Here is a 25,323-nt window from a genome sequence, read left to right as displayed (position 1 = left end):
GAAAACTGATTTGTCTTTTTGTCAAACGTGTCTGGCGTCCTGTTACCACAAACAAACAAAGAATCACTTTGCCTTCATGTTGAATTAATTAGTGGAGATCAGCCAGCAGACAATGTTATTCATTGGCGTGAATGTTTGACTTCTCAATGTACTTTTGGGTTTGCTTTGTTTGACGCTGACTGTCATCCTTGATAGTGGGTTGACAAAGTCTTCCTAGGGCTGTTCTTCCCGAAACGTAGCCTTAGAGTCACCAATTTAACCTGCATGTCTTTGGACTGTGGGAGAAAACCCACACCGACATGGTTAGAACATGCAACCTCCACACAGAAGGGCCCCCCTACCTCGGGTTCGAACGTGGGCTCGGGGGACCCAGGCCCCTCTTGCTGCGAGGAGACAGTGCAACCCACCAAAACACAATGCTCCTAATTCAAAAACTCAAAATTTTGAAACAATTCAGTGCAACATTTTTCTTCCTCAAAATAGTTTTTTTTTTTTAAAAGTTTGAAACTCAAAGCAATAACTACCAAATGTTAGACTGGTTCTAATTCATGTTTTAATCAAGTTTTACAATGTTAACTCTGTCCTAGTGTTTACGTGTGTTGAAGTCCTAATTGTGATATTTCCAACAGCGCCTGAAGACAGCATTTGTATAATCAGTGTAATCACAGTCCCCTGTGGTGTTAGCTTTAATTGCTAATCCTACAGACACAGAATTGCAGAGAGAGGCTGCCTGTATGATTTTCTGCAGTGGGGACTGTGTGCAATTTCAGTTTAATTAAAAACCAAAGAAATAAAGCTCATTGAGTGTAAAGCTCGGCCCATGAAGCTGCTAGTTCTCGTCTCAAAGCAGGACCCTGAAGGTAGAAATGTTAATGGACGCGAGTCGTTGAACCTGGAGAGCTTATCTGAATGCTAATCACACAGAGCCGGTAATAAGCGGGTACCACAACTATCTGTAGTGTGATTTTGGTCGATTTCATTGATCTGTGCTGGACAGAGCACAAGGTCAGCTTCAACTGGCAGGTTGTTTTTTTGGTGATTTGCTTAAGGGCACCTCAGCAGCACGGACACAGAGGCTTGGTTGGTTTTGTCTTGACTCAGGGAATCAGGTCAGGCAGTTTTCTGGCTGACCAACAGTTTAAACAGTACAAAATAAAATAACAGTTAAAAAAAAACATGGTCCCACAGATACAAAATCTGAGGAAGACTCCAAACTGCTGCTGGGTATGCAAAATTATTACAGAATTTTACATTTTAATTAGAATCACTGAATTAATTCATACATTTTAAAAATCTATTAAAAATCCATTAATTACATATGCATCTGAATTACACTAATATATACAAAGTAAAACAGATGATGGAATTATCTGTTACATTTTTTTCCTCTTATTTTTGGACAATAAAATAATACAAATAATTACAATATAAATCCTACAATGGCTTTTTTTATTTGTGTTTTTTACAACTCATTCCCCGGACGTCATATGTTGAAAAAAGAGGACCCTCGAATTTATGTGATGCAGAACGGAAACATATTGTAACACGTATGCTGTGAAACTGTCACAGTTAGAGGGTTAAGCAATGAAACTTATTGGTTAGGTTAACAAGAACAAAGAAACATCATGTTTTCAGCTAAAATAAGTCCATTTGCTACATGACATATTGTGGCTGATGGCAGCGTGCAACACCTGTGAATAAACTGCAAAACATTATGTTAAATATTGACTTTCGGTTTTACTGGAACACAAATTACATTCTCACAAGTAAAAGTCCGGTTTTGTTGCCCCCACCACACATGGATTTTCTTGCTCTTTAGACTATGTAAGTTCTTAAAAATGCTTTAAAAAATGGCAGTAAACAAATATAAAACTAGGGTATGATTATTATTTGGTATGAAATATTTAAGAATTCCGTTATTGCTTCTGTTCTTTATTTCAGTTGTTAGCTGTTTTTCTTTTATTTTTTCTTTTGCACAATTAGTATGCCAGTTACTCCTGAGTATATGCTTACTTTTTGTTTTTGCTTTTAATTTAATGCCTTGTTATTCACTTTTAATTAATTGCATTACTTTTGGTAAATTGTTAACAAGGACCAAAATAAATTTCCTCAAAGAAACAAACTTTATATCGAGTCAGTTGCTCTCAGCGTGAAGTATGGCCACGGTTGGCTTTACTTTGGAGTTAAAGCCTGATGCATCACATACAAGTGCTCATTAAGAGAGCCATCCGTGTAAATATCACACAAAAAAAGAGTCCATATTTGATGCACTGGCTGTTTTTTACATTTACTTTGTCTGTCTATCCCACAATCCATCAAGATGTCTTGAAATGTTTTTTTTTTAAAAGTACATGTTCTGAGATAATTGAAGTCTTGATGGTAATCGAGAATAAAAGTATGACTATGATATGAAGCTCATTTGAGTTTAAAAGCTAAAATTTACATTGAAACCACAGAGTAGGCTCTCTGAATCATTTTTGGAGCTTACAAGCTTTATCCTGTTTTATGCTAATGTATGCATGTATCATCAAACCATGAAGCCTGAACGGGGGGGAGCTTTTAAAGCTAATTTGCTTACAGAGCATGAGCTCGTCTGGCTTTTACATTTTGGTCCACAGTCTGTTAGTGCAGATTCAGGAAGTTTTAGTCTGTTCCTCAAAAGACTGTTTTATGAAAATTGGTGCTTTTTATTGTAAGATCCTTTACAGTGATAACATGTGACATTTGTCTGTGTGAAGCTTCATTATGAGAGCCTGTTCACACTGTGGCTTTGGTTCTCTTTGTATCGCCTCTAAAGGCCCTAACCCTTTCCCGCTGAAAAGAAACAAAAAAAAAACCTCACTCACACCCATCTGGCTTTTGCCTTTAGTAGGAAAGGTTACAGTTGGCATTTATTCTCAGGACAAATGATTGCAATAGTCATCAGTTTTTATCAGCTCCAGCCGAGCAGTGACAGAAATATGACCCGTGGGAAGATGCACTAATTTTTGCCTATTTTCAGTGGTGCAATGTAGCGCCTGCTGCATCATGCCCGAGGGAGCCAGTTCCTTCCGACAAGCCCATAACCATAGCATCATGAGACCTATGAAAGGGAAACAAAAGTGTTTCCATTGCAGTTTTGTAAAATATGGCGTTTTCCACTGACCTGACCACCTCATGAGAATGCTTCTGCAGTAAATGGGACTTTTATCAAAATTGACGTGTTTCCAGTAGGTGTATTTTATACTTGAATTCCGCATGGCCAACTGGCAGCGTGTCGTATTGCTGTGAAAGGTGCCATCTGAGTGTGTTATGAACCAACGCCGTCTGCTGGCTTATCATACCGCTGTAAAGATGGCTTTTGGCATCGGTGTCTGTCGCCAAAATTATTGACTAAGGCCTGTGCATAAACATACTTTTCAGAATTCCTCAGGGATGATCAGCCTCTGATTAGTTTTAAACTGCTAAATGTTGTTATCATTTTGATATCAGCCAACGCTGCAATCATGGCAAAAATCTTGTTCTTAATTAATCAATGTAATGTGTCCATGTGAGTGTGTGTGTGTGTGCGTCACCATACGGTATTTAGTGATTACAAACACACACAGGCATATAGTGTCTCTGTGGAATGAAGACAAACTTTTTTTTGTGTGCGTGTGTGTGTGTGTGTGTGTGATCTGTAAGCAGCCCACAGTACTTGCAATGATACATAAACGACCCTTCATGCAGAAACTACAAAATGCCAGCCTGCAGCTTCCTGTGTGTGTGTGTGTGTGTGTGTGTGTGTGTGTGTGTGTGTGTGTGTGTGTGAGTGCGCATTTAACACCATGTAAATCTTTGACTGTTTTTGCAGGCTTACTACACATCTACACAGATACTGAAAACACTCACATAAACCTTCTCTCTCACTCACCCACTCAACACACACACACAAACACACACACACACACTCACACAAACACACACACACTCACACACACACACACACACACACACACACACACTCACACCCACACACACACACACACTCACACACACTGGATTTGCTGGATCAACACTATTCTGTTGTCCACTGAATCTGTCCCCTGTGAAACAAACGCAGGCCCCTCGGGGCCAAGCTCAATTTGATTCATTAGTTTGACCAATCAGATTTAAGTTGGCTCTGTCACTTGGAAGGTCAGGTAGAAAGGACCAGAGATAATCAAATCACACACACACACACACACACATACACACACACGCATATACACACACACACACACAAAGAAAGTTTCTTTAACCTGACTTTTTAACCTTTTAACTTTTCTTGAGATGCAGGTCGGACAGCAAAAAATCTTCTTTTCTATAACCCACAAACACACGCACATACACACACACACACACACACACACACACACACACACACACACACACACACTCACAGTCAGCAGTGCCGAATCATAAACATTTCTTCTCTCCTGGAACCCAGACTCACTGCAGGATATTTCTAATGAGGCAGAGAGAAAGACGAGCAGCCAAGCACAAAAAATTCTAGTAAAGAAAGACTGATACAGTATATGAACAAAAGTGTGTGGAGAGAAAAGTATCCATGTCTAGGTCTGGTTTTCCAGCCCGTTTTCATTCCAAACTCATCAAAAACCTTCACTTTGTCTGTGATTTCAGCAAAGCTCAGATCTAGTGGAAAGCCTGACACTAGAGAAATGGAGGCCGTCACTGTAGCAGCTGATTATTACAATGACGTGCTCAGAAGTCACATATAGTTCAAATGTCTGGTTGTCCACATACTTTTGGCCATGTTGTGTGGCGAAAGAAGAACAGCTGTAGAAGGAGAGATGCAAGAAGAGCAGTTTGTTTCTACAATATGTAAAAAAAAAAACCTGAAATTTGGCTTCATATGTTCCTTTTCTCTCTTGACTGACAAGAAAATGAAAATTTTCATGGTTCAACTGTTACATAGCTTTAATTTTAATAACTTTAAGCATTCATTTTGAATGCACTCTGAATACGTATCTCTATATGCAAGAATGCTTGATGCTTTTCAAACTGCATACAATATTTGATTTGCTTTTGTTTATGAGTTCCCTTTGGTTGTTGCTTCTGAGAAGTTTTTGCTTTTTTGCCGTCAGCGGTGCGGAGATGTTCTGTGATGTTTCACAACTGCTTTTGCTTGAGTTCGATTTCATGCCAGTTGCAAAGAGAGAGAGAAGTTGTTACAAATGACTTAATGAAACTGAGACATAAAACAGAAAAAAAACATATGTTACTCTTAAATTTGCTTCCTATACAGCTGGTGCAGAGTTGACCTGCTTAAAAGCTAATTCTCCTGTGTTATAACCCTTTCAAAGGACCATACTAACACTGTTGGTTGTGTCTTGCGTCACACTCGTGTAGTGTATGTTACTCCATCTCGAAAGACTCGCGACGGCCAAAATCCCGATTTTGAGGCTTCAAAACAAGAGTTCTTCTTCACTGTTGATCATTTGACATTTTTTGTGTCATAGCTGTCAGCTAAGTGAATTTTTACATAACAAGGTCTTATTTTTACCTAATTTGTTCCTCATTGAGTCAGAATATTTTCAGGTCAAAAAGCAAAAGCATTTAAGTCTTAAGTGAGATCTCGCAAGCTAGAGCACGTCAAGTTTGAAGTCCTCATTTTTCTGATTAAATCTGACTTCAGTCCAAATCTCACGTCTCCAGAGATAGGAGACACGTCTGTTTTTTATCCTTCAGAGGACCACAAAGGGAGGCAGCAGTGACGAGGATAAGCAGGAATGGAGAACTAGTTATTCTCAGTTACGTAAAAAAAAGCTGAAAATACTAAAAATGTTTGTGACGTGTGCAGCCGGGTCACTTTTCCAACAACTGTCCGTCTCTAATGATGCTGTGCTGCTTTCTGTCTCCTCTTGTCTCTTTTCTTCTTGACATTGTTGACAGAATAACAGACAGCATGATGTTCCATCTCGTCTCCGCTGACTCATCCGCCAGACTTCACTCCCACTACTGTACTGTTTAGATGAGTCATTTAATTGATGCTCTCAGCTTTCTGTAAATACCAAGTTTACATCTGAATGCCAAGTGGACATAAAGCAGGGATGAAACATTTTCGGAGTGATACATAATCATCTGGAGGTTTACAGCAGCTCATGATTTGGTCTGCACCAATACTGCCTCCATGGCTACAGCCTCGACCATCAGTGTTTCCGAATGTAAATGTCAATACCCCTTTAGGGTCCCCAAGAGAAAACTGAGATGTTTATTGAGCCGGAAAATGCACAAGTTGTTTTTTGAATATTCCTGCAAATCTCAAATCCTCAGCATATATAGAAATCATGTTCCTCATAAAGACAGGGTGTAATGTCGACCTTTGTTGCTTTAAAACAATGCATGCATGCAAAAACCCCCAAAAACTATGCATTTCAAAACTAGGTTTCCGTTTTCTAGTCTTTCTTTTCTCTTAAAATATAAGAAACTTTAACCTCTTCAGGCCTCTTAAAGGGTTGCTAATATACTTCACTCAAACGGATCACAAGCCAAGTGCATATGTAGGCTAATTTAAGGAATATATAATGCTTGAGTATATTCAGTCATTATTTAAAAGTTAAACATTGCAAAGTAACACTAGCAATGCTTGCAGGAATAAACAATTTTTTTTGGTGAATGGGTCAAGGTTCAAGTAGTATGTTCTGTTTGTGTGCATACTACATGCAACACTACATACTACTCGATTTTCCTGGGAGACTCCCGTTTTTCACTGCCCTCTCCCAGTGTCCTCCTGGCATCGCATTTCCCTCATATTTCGCCCAATTTAGAGCCGCTTGACGCCCTCGACTCTATCAACTATGTGGCTACTCAATGCACAGCATGTGACCCCAGGAGAAAACTACTAGCACTCGCCTCGCTAGCGCCCGCGGCCGCTGAATTAAATGAATGGAATGAAATTAATGAACACAAATAAATGAAATAAATGTTTATTTGTTCTTTTAAGCCCATGTTAGAAAAACAAATTATTCGCTGGTCATTCTTACGTGTTTATAAGTAAAATAAAGAGTATTTAACTTATTTATTCATTTATTTATTTTGCACAGTAAAAAACAAAACAAAACAGCAGAACAACAACGAAATAGTATAATAATAACAATAATAACAGTAATAACCCCTAAAGGCTTATGAGACAATCTCGCCTCAAAATTGATTACAAAAATAAATATTGAATCCTACAATATAAAAATATAAGATCAAGTAGACACAGGATCAGTAAAGTACAATCAGAATGCCTGCATGAAATAACTAAAAAACAGAAAATAAATTAAAAAAAATATGTGGACCTACAGTATATGGGTTTGTATAGATATGTGAGCATGAATTAGAGTGTGTGCAGGCAAAATGCAAAAGCACATTTATAATGAGTCAACACTTGACAAAGGAGAGATGGACAAGAAGCTAAAAGAAGACAGATGTGAACAGTTCGATTGTTAAGTTAAAGTCAGGTTCATCAGACCGGTCCTGAGCCTATATTTGTAATTGTTAAGAGGAGTAGACCGAAGTGCAATTTGGATATAACTGTTCTATGGCGATGCCCCCTTATATCTTACAAAGAATTGACAAGAATTGGACAAGAATCCGTCCAATACGGAGCTATAATAATGCTGTTGCAGTGCAGTTTTTTATTCGGCTCGTTGCTGAGAATCCTTCCTTATTTGTAGGTCTCAAGGTTGTGTGCATACTATGCAACTGGCAATTGTATTAAAAGTTAAAAGAAATTAGTATGCCATTCAGAAGGCACCCTTTCTCTTTCCCTTTAGCCCTCATTTTCTCCTGGTATCCTCTCCCTCCAGTGCTCCCTTTCTTTCCTTCATCTAACCTTCTCATTCTGTCCTCTCAGCTTGTTTTCATTAGTTGTGTGGATGGAGGGAATCCGCACACGGCAAGGACAAAGATAAAACCTATGTTTGGTTTTCAAACCCCGCTCTGTGATCGATCTGACTCGTCTCGTGTGATGAAGCGGCGGCGGTTTGCTTTGCTGCGACTCGACTGAACAGATCAAACTTGTTGCTGCTCTTTTTCCTCCTGCTTTAATGCAAAGAGACATTTGTATTTAACTGGAGCTGCTCTTTTCCTTTCAGCTCAAGTCCTTCTGCTCGTAATGAGTAGTGGTGAAATCTGAGCGGCACAGGTTTGTGCATAATGAGTACTTTGTGAATAGTCCCTATTTAGAGAAACACTCAGGTTTCACAGAGGTATGAGCAGAGGTGAAGATGCTACTTCAGTTATCAGATATTGTATATCTGCTGCTGTGCCGATGAATTCATGAATCTTTATTCAAAAAAATGTTCCTGGATTGTAGCAGCGATAATTATTATATGTGATGTAAAGAACCTCTCAAAGAATGCTCTTTGAGTATTATAAGTGAGGTTTATGTCTTTTTTATGTCAGTGTTAATTTTGACAGCTATTTTAGATTTTTGTCTGAAGCTGGGCGTACGGTGTACGATTTTAGAAGTGTTGTTAATTCCAGCTCATACCGTACGAGTAAACTGTCTGCGATGTAAAGCCAAAGCTCATGATTAATTTGCTGTACGGTCTGATTGTCAAGTCACAACCTGAGAGCTCACAGCTCCTGCAGACCGTCGTTGCTATTGACAATTTTCAGTAAAGATTAGTTTGAAGCTCAGAGGCAGGTATTGTCACTCTGTGTGCCGGGAACTAAAAAAAAAAAAGAGGCGTTTCTCTCGTTCATATCGGTCATGATAGGAGGAGGAGGAAAAATCAAAGTGGCGTGTATGCTGTTGCCACAGCTCGACCAACCTGGTCCAGCGTCGTGTTGCCATGGCGTTTTCAGATGCTCTGTATGCAACTTTGTGCAGGAGCAGTGAGAAAAAAGGCACTGATGCTGGGGAATCAACTCGTGGCTCTGATTCAACTGTGCAAGAGCCTGCGTCGGCCGTCCAAAATTTCGACACGCCCCCCCCAGTCATCGTGGTCATGGGAATTCTCAGGAGGCAACTGGACTTGCATGAGTTGTTTCACCTCTCATCCGAGAGAAATTAACACTTCTTGTTGTTTTGTGGAAGTCTGTGTTTTCATCGTGTTAGAGCTGCATGTCCATATTTAAAGCAAAAATTAAATGATCACAGGAAGTAAACTTTATATGGTCAGAAAAGTTGAATTACAGTCAAATTAAAGTCAATATGCAATGTCGTTGTAGTGTGGCACTGAAAACATCTAGAACATTGAACAAATTTTAATGTCTTTAAAAACAATATACTGAAGGGATATGGCATGAGAGAACAGAGAGGGAAACGGGCACAGTTTGACATTAACTTTTTTTTCATAAAATTGGAGGAAAAAAAAGGGGGTAGGATTTGTTAAGCATCCGCTGTCTCCCTTCTCCTTTTTGAAATACTTACAATTGTTTACCGTCCGATTGACATTCTGGTGTTGTGTTTCTCTCTTGTGTTTTATTTCGTCTTCGAAATTAGAGATCTAACTAAAAAAGTACATAAAAACTTTCCAAGGCTGTTATGTAAAATCACAGCATTCAACCACGTAACCACCTTATGACTATGTTCTAATTTTTTATCACATTCTCAGCAAAGCATGACTTATATCAGTGTGCCAAGGTCTGGATCAATGAATGAACAATATTTTGCTCAATAAGGAAAGTTTTCTGACTCATGCTTTTTCAGCTGGTATGGAGATTTTTGAGTGTTCAGTGTCTCCGTCAGGGAGCTGGTGGGTTGCAGCTGTGCTCCATTATCTGTCCTTTGTGACTAACACCAGCTATCTGTCCTCTTGATTCTCTTCAGATCCCGGTCTCTCTGCGTCTCTCCCTCCAATCCATCCATTCGTCAGTCGCCTCCGTCGCCTGTCTCTCCAGCATGTCGCTGAAGGTCCAGACCAGTAACATTACTAACAAGACAGATCCAAAGTCCATAAACTCCAGGGTGTTTATCGGCAACCTGAACACAGCAGCGGTGAAGAAGTCGGACGTGGAGAGCATCTTCTCCAAGTATGGCCGAGTGCTGGGCTGCTCCGTGCACAAGGGGTACGCCTTCGTCCAGTACGCCAGCGAGAGGCACGCCAGGGGGGCCGTGATTGGAGAGAACGGCAGGGTGCTGGCCGGACAGACGCTGGGTGAGTCCACATGACACTGCATGAGTAATGGCTTCACTTCCTACACAGGAAAATAAAAATGTGACGGCCAAAGTAGCTGTCGTGGATTCCAGACACAAACAGTTTAAGATGATGTTATTTTACCTTCAAATGGCAGAAAAGAGGCTGTGTGTTTTATCTAACAAGCAGAGTGCACATTATGTTTGGCATTCAAGATGTTTTCTTGTACTTTTCACAGATTTCTTTCTAACCTCTGAGTCATTTCTTTTTTTTTTCTCTCTTCCCATGTTTTTGAATAAAATAACGCAATTTTGCCCAGGTCTCAAAAATTAAATAAATAATTTGATTGTATTTTCATCTTTTTTGAGCAAATTTTGTGTGAAAAGAATCAAAAGCCCATCCCATAAAGACGCCTGTCCTAAATATAAGCCTGCTGAGTTCAGTGGTTTAAGCAAATAATAGCCCGGGCTGTTAATTGAAGTTTTACATTATATGAAATGGAACAGCTGAGTGTAACTTTTAGGACTTAAAACAAAACTGTTTGATGGCTGGTTATTAAAAATAAAAAAATAAAAAATCTGAACTTGCTGTGAGTACACAAACCTGTGGAACCTTTGATGACACCTGAGCAGCATCACATCCATTTTCCTCTTGAGCGTTAACATACGCCGTCTCTCTCCCACCTTCCTCTCCGCGTTACTGTGAAATAAGATATCAGAGGGGAAATCAGAGTTGAGCGGAGTGTGCCTTTAAGCTGCTGGGAGTGTTTTTCTCCGTCTATGTGTTCCCCAGCGGGGCGGAGAGAGACGAGGTGTCAGCGAGCTGCCGGGAGCAACTCAACGGGTTTATGTTCAGTCGGTGCAGAGCTGTGAGCACAACAGTCTCTCTGAGCTGTCTATGTGTGTGTGTGTGTGTGTGTGTGTATCTGTGTGTGTGTGTGTGTGTGTGTGTGTGTGTGTGTCTGTCTGTGTGAGAGTGGAGAGAACATTTATGAATGAGTATAACTGGAATTGTGTATCTTTGTGATGGGGACTGTATCTAAGTGTGCATGTTTTTGCTTGAAGGGTTAATTGCTACCCCACTAACGACACTCATCAACACACACACACACACACACACACACACACACACACACACACACACACAGTAATACTAGGTACATTTCCCAGAAGGCTCCGTGTGTGTGTGTGTGTGTGTCTATAATGTAGGATAAAGCTATAAAGGTATGACAGCTAAGGGGCCGCTAAGTGATGCGCTCTTCCCGACTGCAGCTTCTGTGTGTGTGTGTGTGTGTGTGTGTGTGTGTGTGTGTGTGTGTAAGGGTATCATATTGAAACTGTCTCTTTCTCTCTGCCACTTAACTACCAAACTCTTCCCTCTCTTTACATCTCTCTCCACCACTCTCCCTCTCCTCCAGGTTATTTTAGCCCCATGGTGTTTTTGTACTGTGATGATTTATGGTTTATATTTTGGGATATTTATTTTTTCAGTGTAGATCATACTGACAGGGTATGGTGCATCTGTGCCCTACTACTCTTATAAATGTAATTAAAAGTAGAATAGGTCATTCTGTCAGGATGGAAATATTTGAAAGAATGACCTACGACTTTTATAAATGTAGTGTAACATAGCGCCGGTCATTCTGACATGTATGGATTACCTATCAGAATGGACTACTATACACTATAAGTGTACTTATCTAATTGCATTTTAAAATCCAGGCCAGAGATAAAACATTTCAGCAACACTCTAAAGCCTGACATAACATCACCATTCTCAGAAATGATTTCACATTGTGATTTTTGCCACATAAAAACAAAGTTTCCAAACCTGAGAGCTCTAAAATAATGACAGCAGCTGGCGGGAGATTTTATCCACAAACCGCTGAGCAAATGACTGACGACAGCTGACAACTTCCAATACCTTGATCAACAAATGACTTGCTGCTCAGAGAGACACTGACAGACGTCAATCAAGTATGTCAAGGTCAAGATCAAGGTCAGGGTCAACTTTATTGTTCCTGAGGGGCAATTTGTGTTACAGCCAAAACAGAATAAAAAAAAGTAATAGTTCCTTCCTTCCATAAAAATACACAAAATGTAAATGTACAGAAGGGACCGAAAATAGTGTGTGTGCAGCGTTCAGGGTCTTCCCCTTTGAATAACAAGACCCTGCAGGAGACAAAATGAAAACGCTGTGCCATATGGAGCAGCAGGTGGACTGTGTGTGTGTGTGTCTGCGTGTCTGCTGTTTTTTTCCCTATAGGTCATAAATGGGAGGGTCAACAACAGTTTGGGCTGCATTAAAGTGTGTGTGTCCTTGCAAACAAACAACTGGACTTCTGCCACGTCCACACCTGGCTGCGGTCATAGTTTTGGATCACTGCCTCAAACACAAACATGCAGACACACACACACACACACACACACACACACACACACACACAGAGTCACATTCCCCTTCACGGTGTCGTTAACAGGCTTGAATCTTCAGCCTCGGGCTGCTGAAAACTCACTTTCCCTCCTCATCCATCCATCCTTTATTATCCTCACTCCTTCCTTTGCCTCCGTTGATCTTACAACACTTTTCAGAGTCACTGAGTTCCATCATCCTCTATTTATCCTCTATCATACTTTATATTTTAAGAAATCTCAGTGTTTATTTGATCCTGAATTTGATATAATTTTGAAAAATACCTCATGTTTCTTGTATCTGATGTACAGGTCCGAGGGCTGTCAGGGTTAATGTGTTCATCGCAATGTGATTAAGGTCCATGGTTGACGCATACATTTTTAAAAAATGATTCGCCGGTCAACTTTAAGAGGCTGTGCAAGGCTGAGTTTTAAAGCTAGAGGGATGATAATGGTAAAATACAAAACTAGAAGATTTCAGAAATCCAGTGATGCAATGTCATGCTTATGCTTAGTAAGGGGGTGACCTCAAGATCTGAATGAAAATGGGGCCTGTGGGAACCCATGAGTCCCTTTACTGACATGCCCACTTCATGCTAGTCCCATGCAGTTTTTTATTGTCATTAGATTTGATGGGATTGAAAATATGCGATTAAAAGAGGCAATTAGAAGGTAGAAGGTAGAAGTTAGGTTTATTGGTCATTTTGTAAACAAATTCAAACAAAATTACAATTATCCTTGAGTTGAAGGTTGATTTTATTAAAACCAGTTGCTCGGTGATGTTGCTGCTGATGGCATCGTTCAATTGCTGCAGTGCATTTTTTGAATTCGCATCAGAGTCCCGTGTCTAAATGGCCCCCACAAGGTAAGTTCAACCAGTGCAAGCGCTTGATCCGAGATGTCAGATGTTAACCATGTCTCTGTGAAGATGTGTGCAGAGCAGTCCCAGACCTCCCGTTGCTGAGTGAGCTAAAATCACATCTCATCCACTTCACTGTCCTGCGATCAGACACTAGACAGAAGAAGGCTTGGTAGAGGAACAGCTCCCGCTCCGAGTCAGGCCAGCCTCCCTGTGATACCAACTCTTCTCCCTCTTTTTGTCCGGCACTTTCAGTTTTGTTTCTCCCGTCTGGATTGTTCGCACAAGTAATCGCAGTTTAAAAATTTCACTCTCTAGAATTGTTAAAATGCCTTTATTTCCACGGCAAAAAGGAAAAAAAAGAAATAAGGCATTTCAACATTTCAAGACAGTTTATTGGTGTTTTCTCTCTGATTTTTAATCCTTGTATATCCCCACCCAAAGAGCACCTCGAACAGGCTGACTTTTGAGTCCAGGAAGCGCTCCTTTTCTTGCATTTTTAAAATTTAAGCATTTGGCAGGTCTAACCAGTACAGATATTTTAGAGCGTGCTTTCTGTGTGGGCGTGTTGCAGGTAATCTGTTTTTTTTTCCCATAATACAAAATCATGTAGGTTGGGTGAATTGGAAACTCTACATTGTCCTGTGATAGACTGTTCAGCTCGTGGTGTTCCCTGCCTCTCACCCAGTGCATGCTGGGACAGGCTCCAGCTCCCGGAGAACCTCAACAGGATAATGGAGTTGAAAAATGGATGGATGGATAGATGAATCATAGTTGCATGGATGTTCCCTTGTGTGAGCACTGAACAGCCATAACTTTCCACCCACATGTGCTGGTGGGAAACATAAAACAGATGTACACAAACACACACACGCACAAAGTGTCAATCAGCTAAAGAAAAGAGGCCCAAGAATGGACCCTTGGGGAACTCCGCATTCCACTTTTGTACATTCGGATAATAGCACAAAGTGGTCCCTGTCCTTCAAAAAGGTTTCACACCAGTTAAGTGCTGTGCCAAAAAGTCCAACGCAGTTTTCCAGTCTGTCTAGTGTTATATTGTGGTTGACTGTGTCAAATTCAGTACTAAAATATAACAATTCCAAGATTTAATCTTTTCCACTCTGTGTTTGTGTGGATGTCATTCGTGACCATAAAAAGAGCAGTCCTGAAACTGTGGTGCTGTTTTTCCTTGACTGGAAAACATCAACAACAGAGCAGATTTTTTTTACAGGAGTCCTGACAAAAAGTTCACAAAGCATGCTCATCCAGAAGACAAAAAACTATGTGCTGGACAAAAGATCAGACTAGATCTTATGAAGAGCACGTAGCTCGAAATGTCACCTTGGTGATAATTGTATTGAACATATATAGGAGTATAATCTAGTTTGCAGACTTTGTTTTTTTCCTTTCAAACATTGTACCTGAAGCTTTCTTTCTCAAAACTGCATTTTCCTCATTCACCATAAATTGCTGTAATTACGTATCTTTTTCTCACCCTTTTTGTTTTGTCCCCATATTTTAAAATGTTAATCCTTTGAAACCTGGATTGACATCAATTTTCTTGTGCTACATTCAGTTGCCCTTTCACTATTTTGCTATTTGACCCTTTGAAACGTAAGGCAAATTGGTTGGATTTTCCTTTGAAAAGATGGGGAAAAAGGCAATGTCCAAATTGGCAAGAAATGTCCCACATATAGCAAGAAATTAGTTAAAGGTGACAAAAAAGTTACCTAAGAAAAGGAGGAAAGGGTTATTGGAAAATTGTCCAAAAAATAGGGAAAAAAGTCCAGAAAACTGTATATATGATATATAGTAAAAGCACGTTATTAGATCATTTCCTGTTCAGTTGCTTGTCGCCTTCTCCCCGTGTCTTTGATAGAAATTAAACCAGTTTGCTCAGGTTTCAAAGGGTTAAAAGAGTGCATTACATTAATATGTTTAATTTCAGATTTTTCTCAAGTCTCTCGTTTGATTTGGCACATGGTTCATAAAATAGAGGTTCATCTCTATTTTTAATTACAACCACTGCACTGCAAGTAATGCAGGACTCTTACTTTTAATGTTGTATTCCCTCTTGATTTTTAGTACAAGAGTTTTTTTCAGCACCCAAAATAAGGGAGGAAAATCTTAAAGAGTGCAGCAGACTTGTTTCTTTCCCTCTGATTATTTACACATGGCAGGCTGACAGGCCACTATGGGCCCACTGGGAGCTGTGCGACCGACTGACAGGCTGAACAGGGAGCAGCGACGGTACTAACAGCAGGCACTGTGCAGACAGAGAAGGGACAATGTTGTAAAATGGCTCAACAGCTTCCTCTCGTGGAGGTTACAAGGCAACACATTATCAACCTTTACAGAGAGACACCCTGTATTCTCTACAGATGTGTTTCCCCAGTGTTTTCAGTGCTTGTACAGTTATGTTACTAAACTTTTTGGGATGTAAAAAAGGGATGTAATAAAGGGACTTGAGAGGGCCTTAGATACTTGTGCCTTCAACTAGGAGTTTTTGTAGTTGATTGTCCTCATAAAACAAGTCTAAAATCAAACACTGTTATTTTTTCCTTTGTTTTTATTTTTCAGATATCAACATGGCTGGAGAACCGAGCCCAAGCAGACCCAAAATCCTAAAGCGATCAGCAGCTTCTCTCTACAGGTACACACTAACATTTATTGTTCATGGTTTGATCGATCATTAGGCAGGTTTCCTTTAAAGCTCAAAATGCACAAATTCAAAGTGTGAACATAAAATAGGCCTAATGGAAACACGGCAACTTAAAAAAACTCCCATTTATCACAAAAAAGTTTCTATGCTTGCACAAGGTGGTATTTCAGGCGATTCAGTTTTTTAACTGCAATGGAAAAACTTTTTTTTCACTTTCATAGGTCACATGATCCTGTGGCTATGCTTGGGCATGAGGCAGCAACCAAAATCAATATGACCTAAGGTCTCAAAATAGTCTACAGAACTTGCTGGGAATTTAAGTCCATTTTACAGGACTGAGAAAATCAGTGTGATTACTCCGAATTTATCGCTGCAGTTGTTTTAGAAAATTGCACTTGTTCACGTGTTAGAGCTGCTTTTGTTTTTCATTTTAACTGGATGCTGTGCTCGCTCACTCGTGGCGTGTTACAGTTGTCAGTCTTGAAAAATAGATTTTTAATCTCAATGAGACTTTTACCGGGTTGTATAAAAGGATATACTCTATAAAGGACTTGTATTCAAGGGCCAACAAGAGAATATTATACCAACAAATGTTTTGACCGCAAAAGCAAACGCAGGTGCTCATGTGGGACTGAGATCTAAACCACTTTGATTGAAGAGGGCTTTAAAACCACCTACGCTGGATAACAACACCCTGAGGAAGGTGGAGGCCGAGACCTGTAGGTGTGTTATTAACAACACCCTGAAGAAGTCTCACGCTTCTATTTTTAACATCTCTGCCCTCCGCAGTTAAAGAAAGACTGTCTCTAACTTTTGCATTGGTATTTAGACTTTTTCATTGTTCTTGTTGTAGAGGGACATTATTTCTATTGTTTTTCCCCACATTATATAACACTACACATAAGAACATAAGATTTTTTTTTGTTTTTTTTGGGGGGGGGGTTAACACTGTATTTTGCAACCTGGAACCTATTTTGCCTCTTTTTTTGTGTGTCTAAGGTCAGATTCAAACCTAAAAGTCCGCTTTCTTGGATACATGGTTTCATTTTTCAGATAATTCGGTTCAAGTTCACAAATGCAAAATTCAATTTAGTTCAATTTTGTTTTATTTATAAGGCCTCATCTCACAAATCAGTTTGTCCTTAGACTCTCACACCTACTCCCTGAAACCCCCACGCCCCCAAAAAAACTCTGTAACAGGGGGAAAAAATGGTAGAAACCTCAGGAGGAGCCACGTGCAATAGATGTCAAAAATGACAATTAAATTATAGTAATGACATAAAAGAAAGAAAAAGAAAGAGAGAGGGAGAGAGGGGGAGAGAAAAAAAATCAAACAGACTATGAATTGTAAACAAAGGTCATGTGCGTGGAAATGGCATTAAATTATTGGTCAGACAGTCAGGTGGGTAAAAAGGAAAATCCCTCACAATTTCTAATATAGTTTGCATCATGCAGCATCAGCAAGTTATTTTCACGCTGGTGTTGATCTGGTGCATATCAGCAGACTCTTGCAGACGGCGCATATGAGCGTATGGTCAGACAGCGTGCTCTAAATAATGTAATAATTTATGCGTTTCATGTCTTTAATTTTAGAGGAGCTGCCACTTTTCTGCATATCGCTTCACATACTTTGATGTATGGTTGACGGAGCTTCTTAACTTTTACACGACATTGCTCAACAGTTTGATTAAATCCATTCTGCTTCATTCTTTCACTTAAGATTTTGAATTCTTGTGCACCTTTTCCAAAAGTAACATAAGCCTTTTCTACATTGAGTGTTATTACATGGTTCTCCTTTTTTGGATTAAGAACCTCTGGCTTCAGTGTGTCCCCCTAAATCATATATCCAGAACATGTGTGCTTCACTTCATGCGGAGTCGACCAACAGGGATTGTAAAATGTGTCAGTAAACAATAATTGTCCTGTAAATCATTGTCAAGAATTCAGTTTCTGTCACCAGGTTCTCTTTTGCCTTTGTCTTATTTACGTCTCTTGAAATAAAGTATGTAGTGGTTTATTTGTCTCTCCCGCACAGCTTGTGATTATTCCTTTTTTTATTTTTGCATTAAAAACCCAAAACGCTTTCGTATGTGGTTTAAAGTGGTTTCATGCTCAAGTTATAAAAAGCATTATATCACATTCGTTTTATTCAATCACTGTGTGCTTTTGTGCTTCTTTTTCAGTGGCTACGAGTTTGATTACGATTACTACAGAGAAGACTTCTATGACAGGTGAGAGAAAAGACACTACTTGCTACCAGCGTTCTTTCGTCTTTTAAAGCCAGCAGGGCTGTCTTTAGCGCTCCAACACATGGACTCTGGCTCCGGTGTTTACAGTTTTCAGCAGAAGGTTTATCATGATAACCTCGCAGAGACCTGTGGCTGAGTCTGCTTTGGAGGCCTGTTGTGTGTCAAACATGTTGAGCCGTGACTTTGGAGAAAATATGCTGTTAAAGTATTTAGGCTATTTTCGTTTTTAGCTGGGAAAAATGTGGCGTATCTTTGACAATAACTAAACATTATTGCTCTGACGCAAGCAAGTCTAAAAATTCAGGTCAGAGGAGGGATAAAAGGCAGAGCAGGTGATGCTGTTTTAACGAAAAAGAAAAAAAGCAGGTAAATCCAAAATATGATGAAGTATTAAGCATATATAAGCCTTTTCTTTATTTCTTTACTTTTGCACCGTTAAAAACAGTCAGTAACAGACAGTAAACAATGGGGTCTGCAATAAACAAGAATGTGTGCCTTGAGAGTCCTTTGAATAAGAAGTCAAAAATAATGGGCAAAGTTTTGCCTGCATTTTTAATTTGCACAATAGTAACACCAAAAATGAAGCATGGCTTGAAGTTGGTATTAAGAATTTCACAGAATAAAATAAAATTCATTCATTTTCATCCATGTCTAACAGGAAACTACAGGGTCTTCTGAACCAAATCCTAAAAAAAAAATATCATTGTGCATAATTTAGTTAATTAAATATCATTTGAAATAATTAATAAATAATAATAAAAAAATCAGTTGCACCCTCAGAAGTATTTCATGGGGCTAAGGAAAATCTTTGGTTGGCACATCAGATCCAAAAGCCAAAACAAAAATTCAGGAATTTGATTATGCTGTTTAAGTATAAGATTGTTGATGTTAAAGGTAACGTTTGTTGAAAACTATGTCAGTATGGAGAGTTGAGAAACCACTGACTTTCATTTTTTTTTTTTTTTTTTTTTTGCAGTGTTTGTTTGCTACTCAACTACTTTCTTAATCAGGTTGTTGTGGCAATGTTTTCACTGCTTTGATTGTGTTCACAGATAATTTTCTCAGGTAACGAGACACCACATTCATGTACTGCTTAGGCTTTTGAAGGAGGTGGTTGTGTAAATGGTGGCTGTACAAAGTACAGGACCTCAACATCAGATCTCCAGGTTTATGTCCAGACTCCTTGCGAAGGTTTAGGCAAAAAAAAAAAAAAAAAAAGAAGTGCTTTGGTTAGTTAGCAAATGACTGTGATTTTGGTTCAGTGTTAATAAGAAAAGGTAATAAAAATAGATGATGAACAATATAAATAAAGCTATTGTCACTATGAGTGGATACTTTTGTGCTTTTGTGCCTATTTTGGTAGAAAACAACTGAAAAATGTTGTCAGTGAACATTTTACTGATGCTTTCAGTATATCCACATTTTTGCAACTTGCCATGTATATTAATTAGCAGCATAATAGAAAACATAATTTGCTCAGCATTATGTTTCTCTTAAATGTGATTGCTGGTTCAGATTAGTTGTATATAAAAGTCGTTTCGAGGAGACAGGACTGAATGAAGTGATGTGCTTTGACTAATACTCTTGCAGTTACAATTTGAGCCCTGCAATGTTAGCAGCTTCATTGTACTTCAAATAGACTGGTTGTTATTTTCTTAAAAAAAAAAAAATACAATTTAATATGACAGCAAGTTCTCATTCCAAAGCTGGTGTCAGTGATTTCGATTTCAGAAACCGATGCCAAAAGCAATCTTTTGTGGTGGTATGATACGCCGGCGGTCAGCCAGATGGCACCTGTCATCAAAGAATGATATGCTGGTTGATGGTGTTAGGTTTAAACGCTGCCAGTAACTATATAATATAAGATGGTGGAAGGTCGGGGTGGGGTGGAGGATGGTTCCAACAAACTCAGAGCCAAACTATAATGTTTTTTTCTAAGTATAACCACTCGCTTTTGTTGCCGAAATCTACCGGTAACCACCTGCTTTTGCAGATGTGCAGCGTTGGCTGCAGTGTCCTGAATGTCGACAGAAGATGCAGGAGGATGCATAACGCAGAAATGTAGACATTGGAGTCCACTGACAAAGCAGCAATATGTGACGACTGGGGATTAGAACATGTTGAATCTGCAGCTTTTAATTTGAAGGAGTACATCGGTAGTGAAAGACAAAACATTTAGCGGGAATAAGCTTTCTCATGTTCAGGGGAGACTTGTGGGTACCAATAAAACCCATTTTCATTTGCATATCTTGAGGGGAGAATTCAGGGGACCCCTTTGAAAAATGGCCTTGTTAGTTGTTCGAAAACCAAAATTCACTTCAACGTTCATGTTCAACTTTGGAACGTGATATAGCCCTCTTTCCAACAAGATTACCCCCATGATGGGTACCAATGGAAGCCTTGGTTGTTTTCTACCTTAAAAACTGAGTGCACCACAGCCTCTTAAAGACATGTTTGATGCACTTATGATGCACTTTATCCTGTGATTCATTTTTACTTTTTTAAGTTTGTCTATTGTTGAACCTCTGCCCTCTGATTTTTATTTTTAGGTTTTGACCTTTAGTGTTTTCTAGGTTTGTGTTTTTTATCTGTTTCTTGTTTTTATCTGTTGTTTTTAGCTTGTTTTTATCATCTTGTTGTGTTGTTCTTTTTACTGTGAGCTGCTGCCCTTCAATTTCCTATCAGAATATTAAAGTTAATCTAATCTCATCTAATCTAGTCCCCCTCCGATTGTTTTGACCAATGGAGGAACCAGCAAATTGATCACCCCCTCCAAAATCAGAGAGAGAACACTGGCAGCAGTATGGGGCACCACCAGTTACCAAACACCTAAAGTGTCACTGTCGTCATTTAAAAATGTAAAAAAAAAAAAAGGATAGTTATATGCACATCGCGTAGGTGCAAGGCTTTCAAAAGAAAGGAATTTATTCTATTTATTCTGAAGGAATAAATACACAAAAAAGTGATGTTGAGGCCATATTACAGAACATCAAGCCTATCTCAGTCAATAAAAACATTATATCAAAAATCTTTATATCATAATACATCTTTTATATCAAAAACCATGATATTAAAATCCCTCATAAGTCACCTACGTTCAAAATTGTATTAATTCAGGGTTAAGGGAGAAAACTCCAATACAAGAAAACCTTATAAAAAGCAGATCAAGTTCCAATAATGGAAAAAACGTTTTAGATTAGATTCGAATGAAGGAAAAAGGGGGAAAGCATACATCAATAAAGGAGTAATTGAATGAGGAAAGAGACACACACTTATTATATTGACTAAAACTTGTTATATTAACACATTTACACTTTTTGAGAGCTTGTCAGCCTATTGGTTTGCATTATGTATAAAGCGGTTTCATCTTTTGACATTTGACCTGATGAAGATCCAAGCAGGATGGAAACGTTGTCTTCAGTAAACCTGTGTGGCATGGAGTTAGTGTGCAGGCGTTCCCTTTTATCCCAAATCTTTTAACCAGGAGATTATCTACTTCCATGAGTTTTTTTTTCCTCTTGTATACCATCTGCATCTCAATAAGGCCAATCTGAGGAACATCTGGCCAAAGTCAATCTGTTTTCATTGACCTCTGCAGTCATGTCACAGTGTGGTAACTATTACTGTTCTGACACAACCAGGTGAAAGTCATCATCAAAGCCAACATTGCAGTAAGGGTAAAAAAAAATTGCATCTGTAGTCATGCCCCTTACTTGAAGCAAATCCATGGGCCCAGTCTTGTGTGTCTCAGTTCATTCAGGGCTTTGAAACTGAATCTTTACTTTGGTAACATACGACCATTCGTGTATGAAACTTTTTTGTGTGTGTTTTTTAAAAAAGTGCATACATTGAGCAGGACAGAAAGTAGAGATCTCCAGCTGACATGAATCAGTGATGGTTCATCCAGATGATCCCCAATGTCATATTGATGTCTGCCTCAATCCCAGCATGGGATCTTTGCAATTTACCCTGGAAAAAAATAATAAAACGATCTGTTTTTATCCGTTATGTGCTGTCATCATAAGCCAAGGTTTTTACATATTTGTGGTGCAGAGGTTTTGTGTTTCACAAAAGACAGTCATGCTCGTGTGAGAGAGAAAAACACTCCCAAAGTCTCTCCTGACTGCCGTCAAAACCCATCAAGCTTTGACTGTCTGAAATAAAGCAGGCTAATGCAGCAGAGAAGGTTAATCAAAGTTCTTCTGTCTCGCTGGGAAAAGAAGAGCTATTGTCTGTTAATTCTCTGAATGACACATCATTCCAGTTACTTTGCTTGCGCTCATTCAGAAAAAAAGAGGGATCAGCCAGTGAGTTCAGTCTTCATGGGTGTCGTTGAGTACGTGGTTTGCTCTCTGGATCTAACATTTCCAGTGATGGGATGCTTCCTTGAACCACTATATGACCTTTCTGTTCTACACATTCTCACCTTTTGCTTGGCAAATACCAAAGTTTGGTCAGTGCCCCGTCAGGTCAAAGTATGACATGCCAGGTACCCCTACCACATCATTTTTGGATGTTCAGGGCAGCCTGTTCTCTCTCCAACGTCATAAAACACTGCTGCTTGGTCAGTGCCAGAAGCCACCTTTCGCAGCTGTATGATATGTCAGCAGTTGGCTGGACAGCACCTGCCGTGGAGGTATGATTCACTGGTGGGCGGTGTCACACATGGCCAGACAGAATCTTTCACAGCATTATGACAAGCGGCAGGATGGCATCAGTTTGAAATGCTGCCGTAATGACCGAATGTAAGGAGCTGGAAAGTCCCGACTGAGCAAGTGAGAGTGGGTTGAGGGGAGGTGGATGGGTCCAACGAACACCCTGGAGCCAGCTGTTCACTTCCTGTATGAATGTTGAGCCAAAGCTTGACGTTATTTATTTCACGTGCCTTTGTAGCCTAAACCTAAGCACATGCTTGTGTTGCACATAAAAATAAGCATTTTACCGGCTTTGTTAAGTTTCTTTGACAAAAACTGTAAGCATCTAACGAGCAGTAACTGCACATTTCCAATTTCCAGGCGTAAATTCACACACGGATACCTTTCAAGTAACATGTAGGCGTGAAAAGCACTGACCAAGCAGCAATTTTTGACCACGTCAGATGTGTTGTTCAAGGACGACATGTCAATTTGCTTTCAAGACATGCATTGTCTCTTAAAAAGTAGGGATGCATATCAAGACCGATAATTTTCAGCCTGGTTATGGGACTTTTGACATCATACCAATTGCTGGTCGCACTCAAATAATAAAGTAATAAGTGAAATAATCATAAACTCAGCACCCCTGTTGTTGCTCATCATTGACCTGCTGACCAGCCTGCACCGTGAGACCTGACGGCGCTGCGGACTGAAAGAGAAAGTCAGGGATCCGCTCCGCTCTCATTCTCCGCTGGTATCTCTACTGGTGTACGCTCTGTTTTCCACCGGTGTCCGCTTCGCTCTCCGCTGGTTTCGGCTCCGCTCTTATTTCCTGACGGTGTCTCCAAATGTGTGCTCTGCTCTCATTGTTTGCCGATGTCTCTGAATGTCCCCTACATTGTCATTCTCCACTGGTGTCTCCGCTGGTGTCTCCGAATGTGCGCTCCACTCTCATTCTCTGTCTGTGTCTCCGCCTGTGTCCGCTCTGCTCTCATTTTCTGCCGCTGTCTCTGAATGTCTGCTCCGCTCTCATTCTTCAACGTTGTCCACAGCGCTCTCATTCTCCGCTGCTCTCTCTGTCGGTGTCTGCTCTGCTCTCATTTTCCACCGGTGTCTCCGCTGTAGTGTTAAGAGTTGCCCAGGTTGTCTCATACCATGTTGGTGTCTGATGCTGATGGGCAAAGACAAGATAAATCACAAGTCATGCAAAGCAACAAGAAACAATTAAAAAAACAATAGCCCTGGGGTTCTTAGGTGTTGCGAGTTGCATGTGGACGGCCCAGTATCTTTCAGCCATCCACCAGCTTACAATAAATATGCCACCAGTTTGGTACAACTGCTTTAACAACGGCCTTAAATGTCACACTTTCACAGTGTGACATTGTGCAGAAAAAGGGCATTATTTTTTAGTGAGTATCATAACTACACCGTCGTGTCTAGTTGCACAAATCAAACAACACTGTCCTGATAATTCTCCAGTTTTTGCTGCCATAGCTCAACGTTGATGTCCAAGCATTGTGACCTTCATAATTAACATGCAGTGGAATTCTGGCTTTGACAGAAAGTAAATATTATGACTATATCAATGCAGAGGAGAATGTTTTTATGTACTGTATATGGCTAACGCTGTGGTGAGCAGATTTATGAGGTTAATTTGTTTCCTTCAGAGGTACAGAGCTTTGACGTTGCATTTCTTTATTCCCTCAATTTTTCAAAACCAGCCCGACTGAGTATCTTTTGAACAGAAATCAAAGTTTATCAATCTCTTGAAATATGATCTGTGCAGTAATTCTGGGCATTAAAGACTTTGTCTGCTCTGATTATCTGTTTCGTGTAGCAGAACAGTTTTTTAATTCAGTTTTAAATTGTCATAATGCACAATTTAATCTACTGTTACTTCTCTTTACCCTTCTGGAGATGCTCGTTAAAGTAAGGGACTGAAGTATATTGCCATCTGGAGAAACTATCTGTGGTGATTATAAAGAGTTGCTGCTTGTCCCAAAGGCCTAAAACACAAGCTGTACTGAAGCACACGAGCCTCATAGAGTCTGATGTAGTAAAGCCAAAGGGAGTTACTGATGTCAGAATCGTCTCCCAACATGTCATCAAGTGTCATGACCCGAGGTGAAATTATAACTCATGATGTGCTTTGTTGGGAGTGGATGGAGTCTTTGTTAAAAAGCTTTTTATGAAGTATGACCAAACATGGACTCTAATCAGGACTTCAAAACAGTTCTTTATGCATCCCCTTATGAAACAGCGGCCCACATATTGATTTTGTCAAACCGTTATCTGATTTTAATTATTCTGTCAAGATTCATATCTTTAATGTGCTCAGGTCAGGTTTAGGAAAAGAGTCATGGTCTGGATTTGTCACGTTACGTACTAAACAGAGTTAAATAGAAAGTTTTAGTTGT

General features: G+C 39.6%; 1 protein-coding gene and 1 pseudogene across 5 annotated transcripts in view; both read left to right on the top strand.

The window, feature by feature from the left end:
* LOC148190287 (uncharacterized) overlaps positions 1-9,774 on the top strand; it is a 218,393-nt pseudogene extending 208,619 nt beyond the window's left edge.
* Positions 1-25,323, top strand: part of raly (RALY heterogeneous nuclear ribonucleoprotein) — a 152,522-nt gene that overhangs the window by 81,420 nt on the left and 45,779 nt on the right. For all 5 annotated transcript variants that reach the window (XM_088070578.1, XM_088070593.1, XM_088070571.1 and 2 more), the window contains 3 exons: positions 9,785-10,112; positions 15,942-16,014; positions 18,207-18,254. In XM_088070578.1, coding sequence (XP_087926704.1) covers positions 9,857-10,112; positions 15,942-16,014; positions 18,207-18,254 — 377 coding nt within the window. In that variant the 5' untranslated portion in view covers positions 9,785-9,856. The remainder of the gene's footprint in view (positions 1-9,784; positions 10,113-15,941; positions 16,015-18,206; positions 18,255-25,323) is intronic.

The sequence above is a fragment of the Plectropomus leopardus genome, chromosome 2, assembly GCF_026936395.1.
Source record: "Plectropomus leopardus strain MGB_pleo_1.0 chromosome 2, ASM2693639v1, whole genome shotgun sequence".
Taxonomy (NCBI): domain Eukaryota; kingdom Metazoa; phylum Chordata; class Actinopteri; order Perciformes; family Serranidae; genus Plectropomus; species Plectropomus leopardus.
This window is presented reverse-complemented; position numbering and strand designations above follow the sequence as displayed.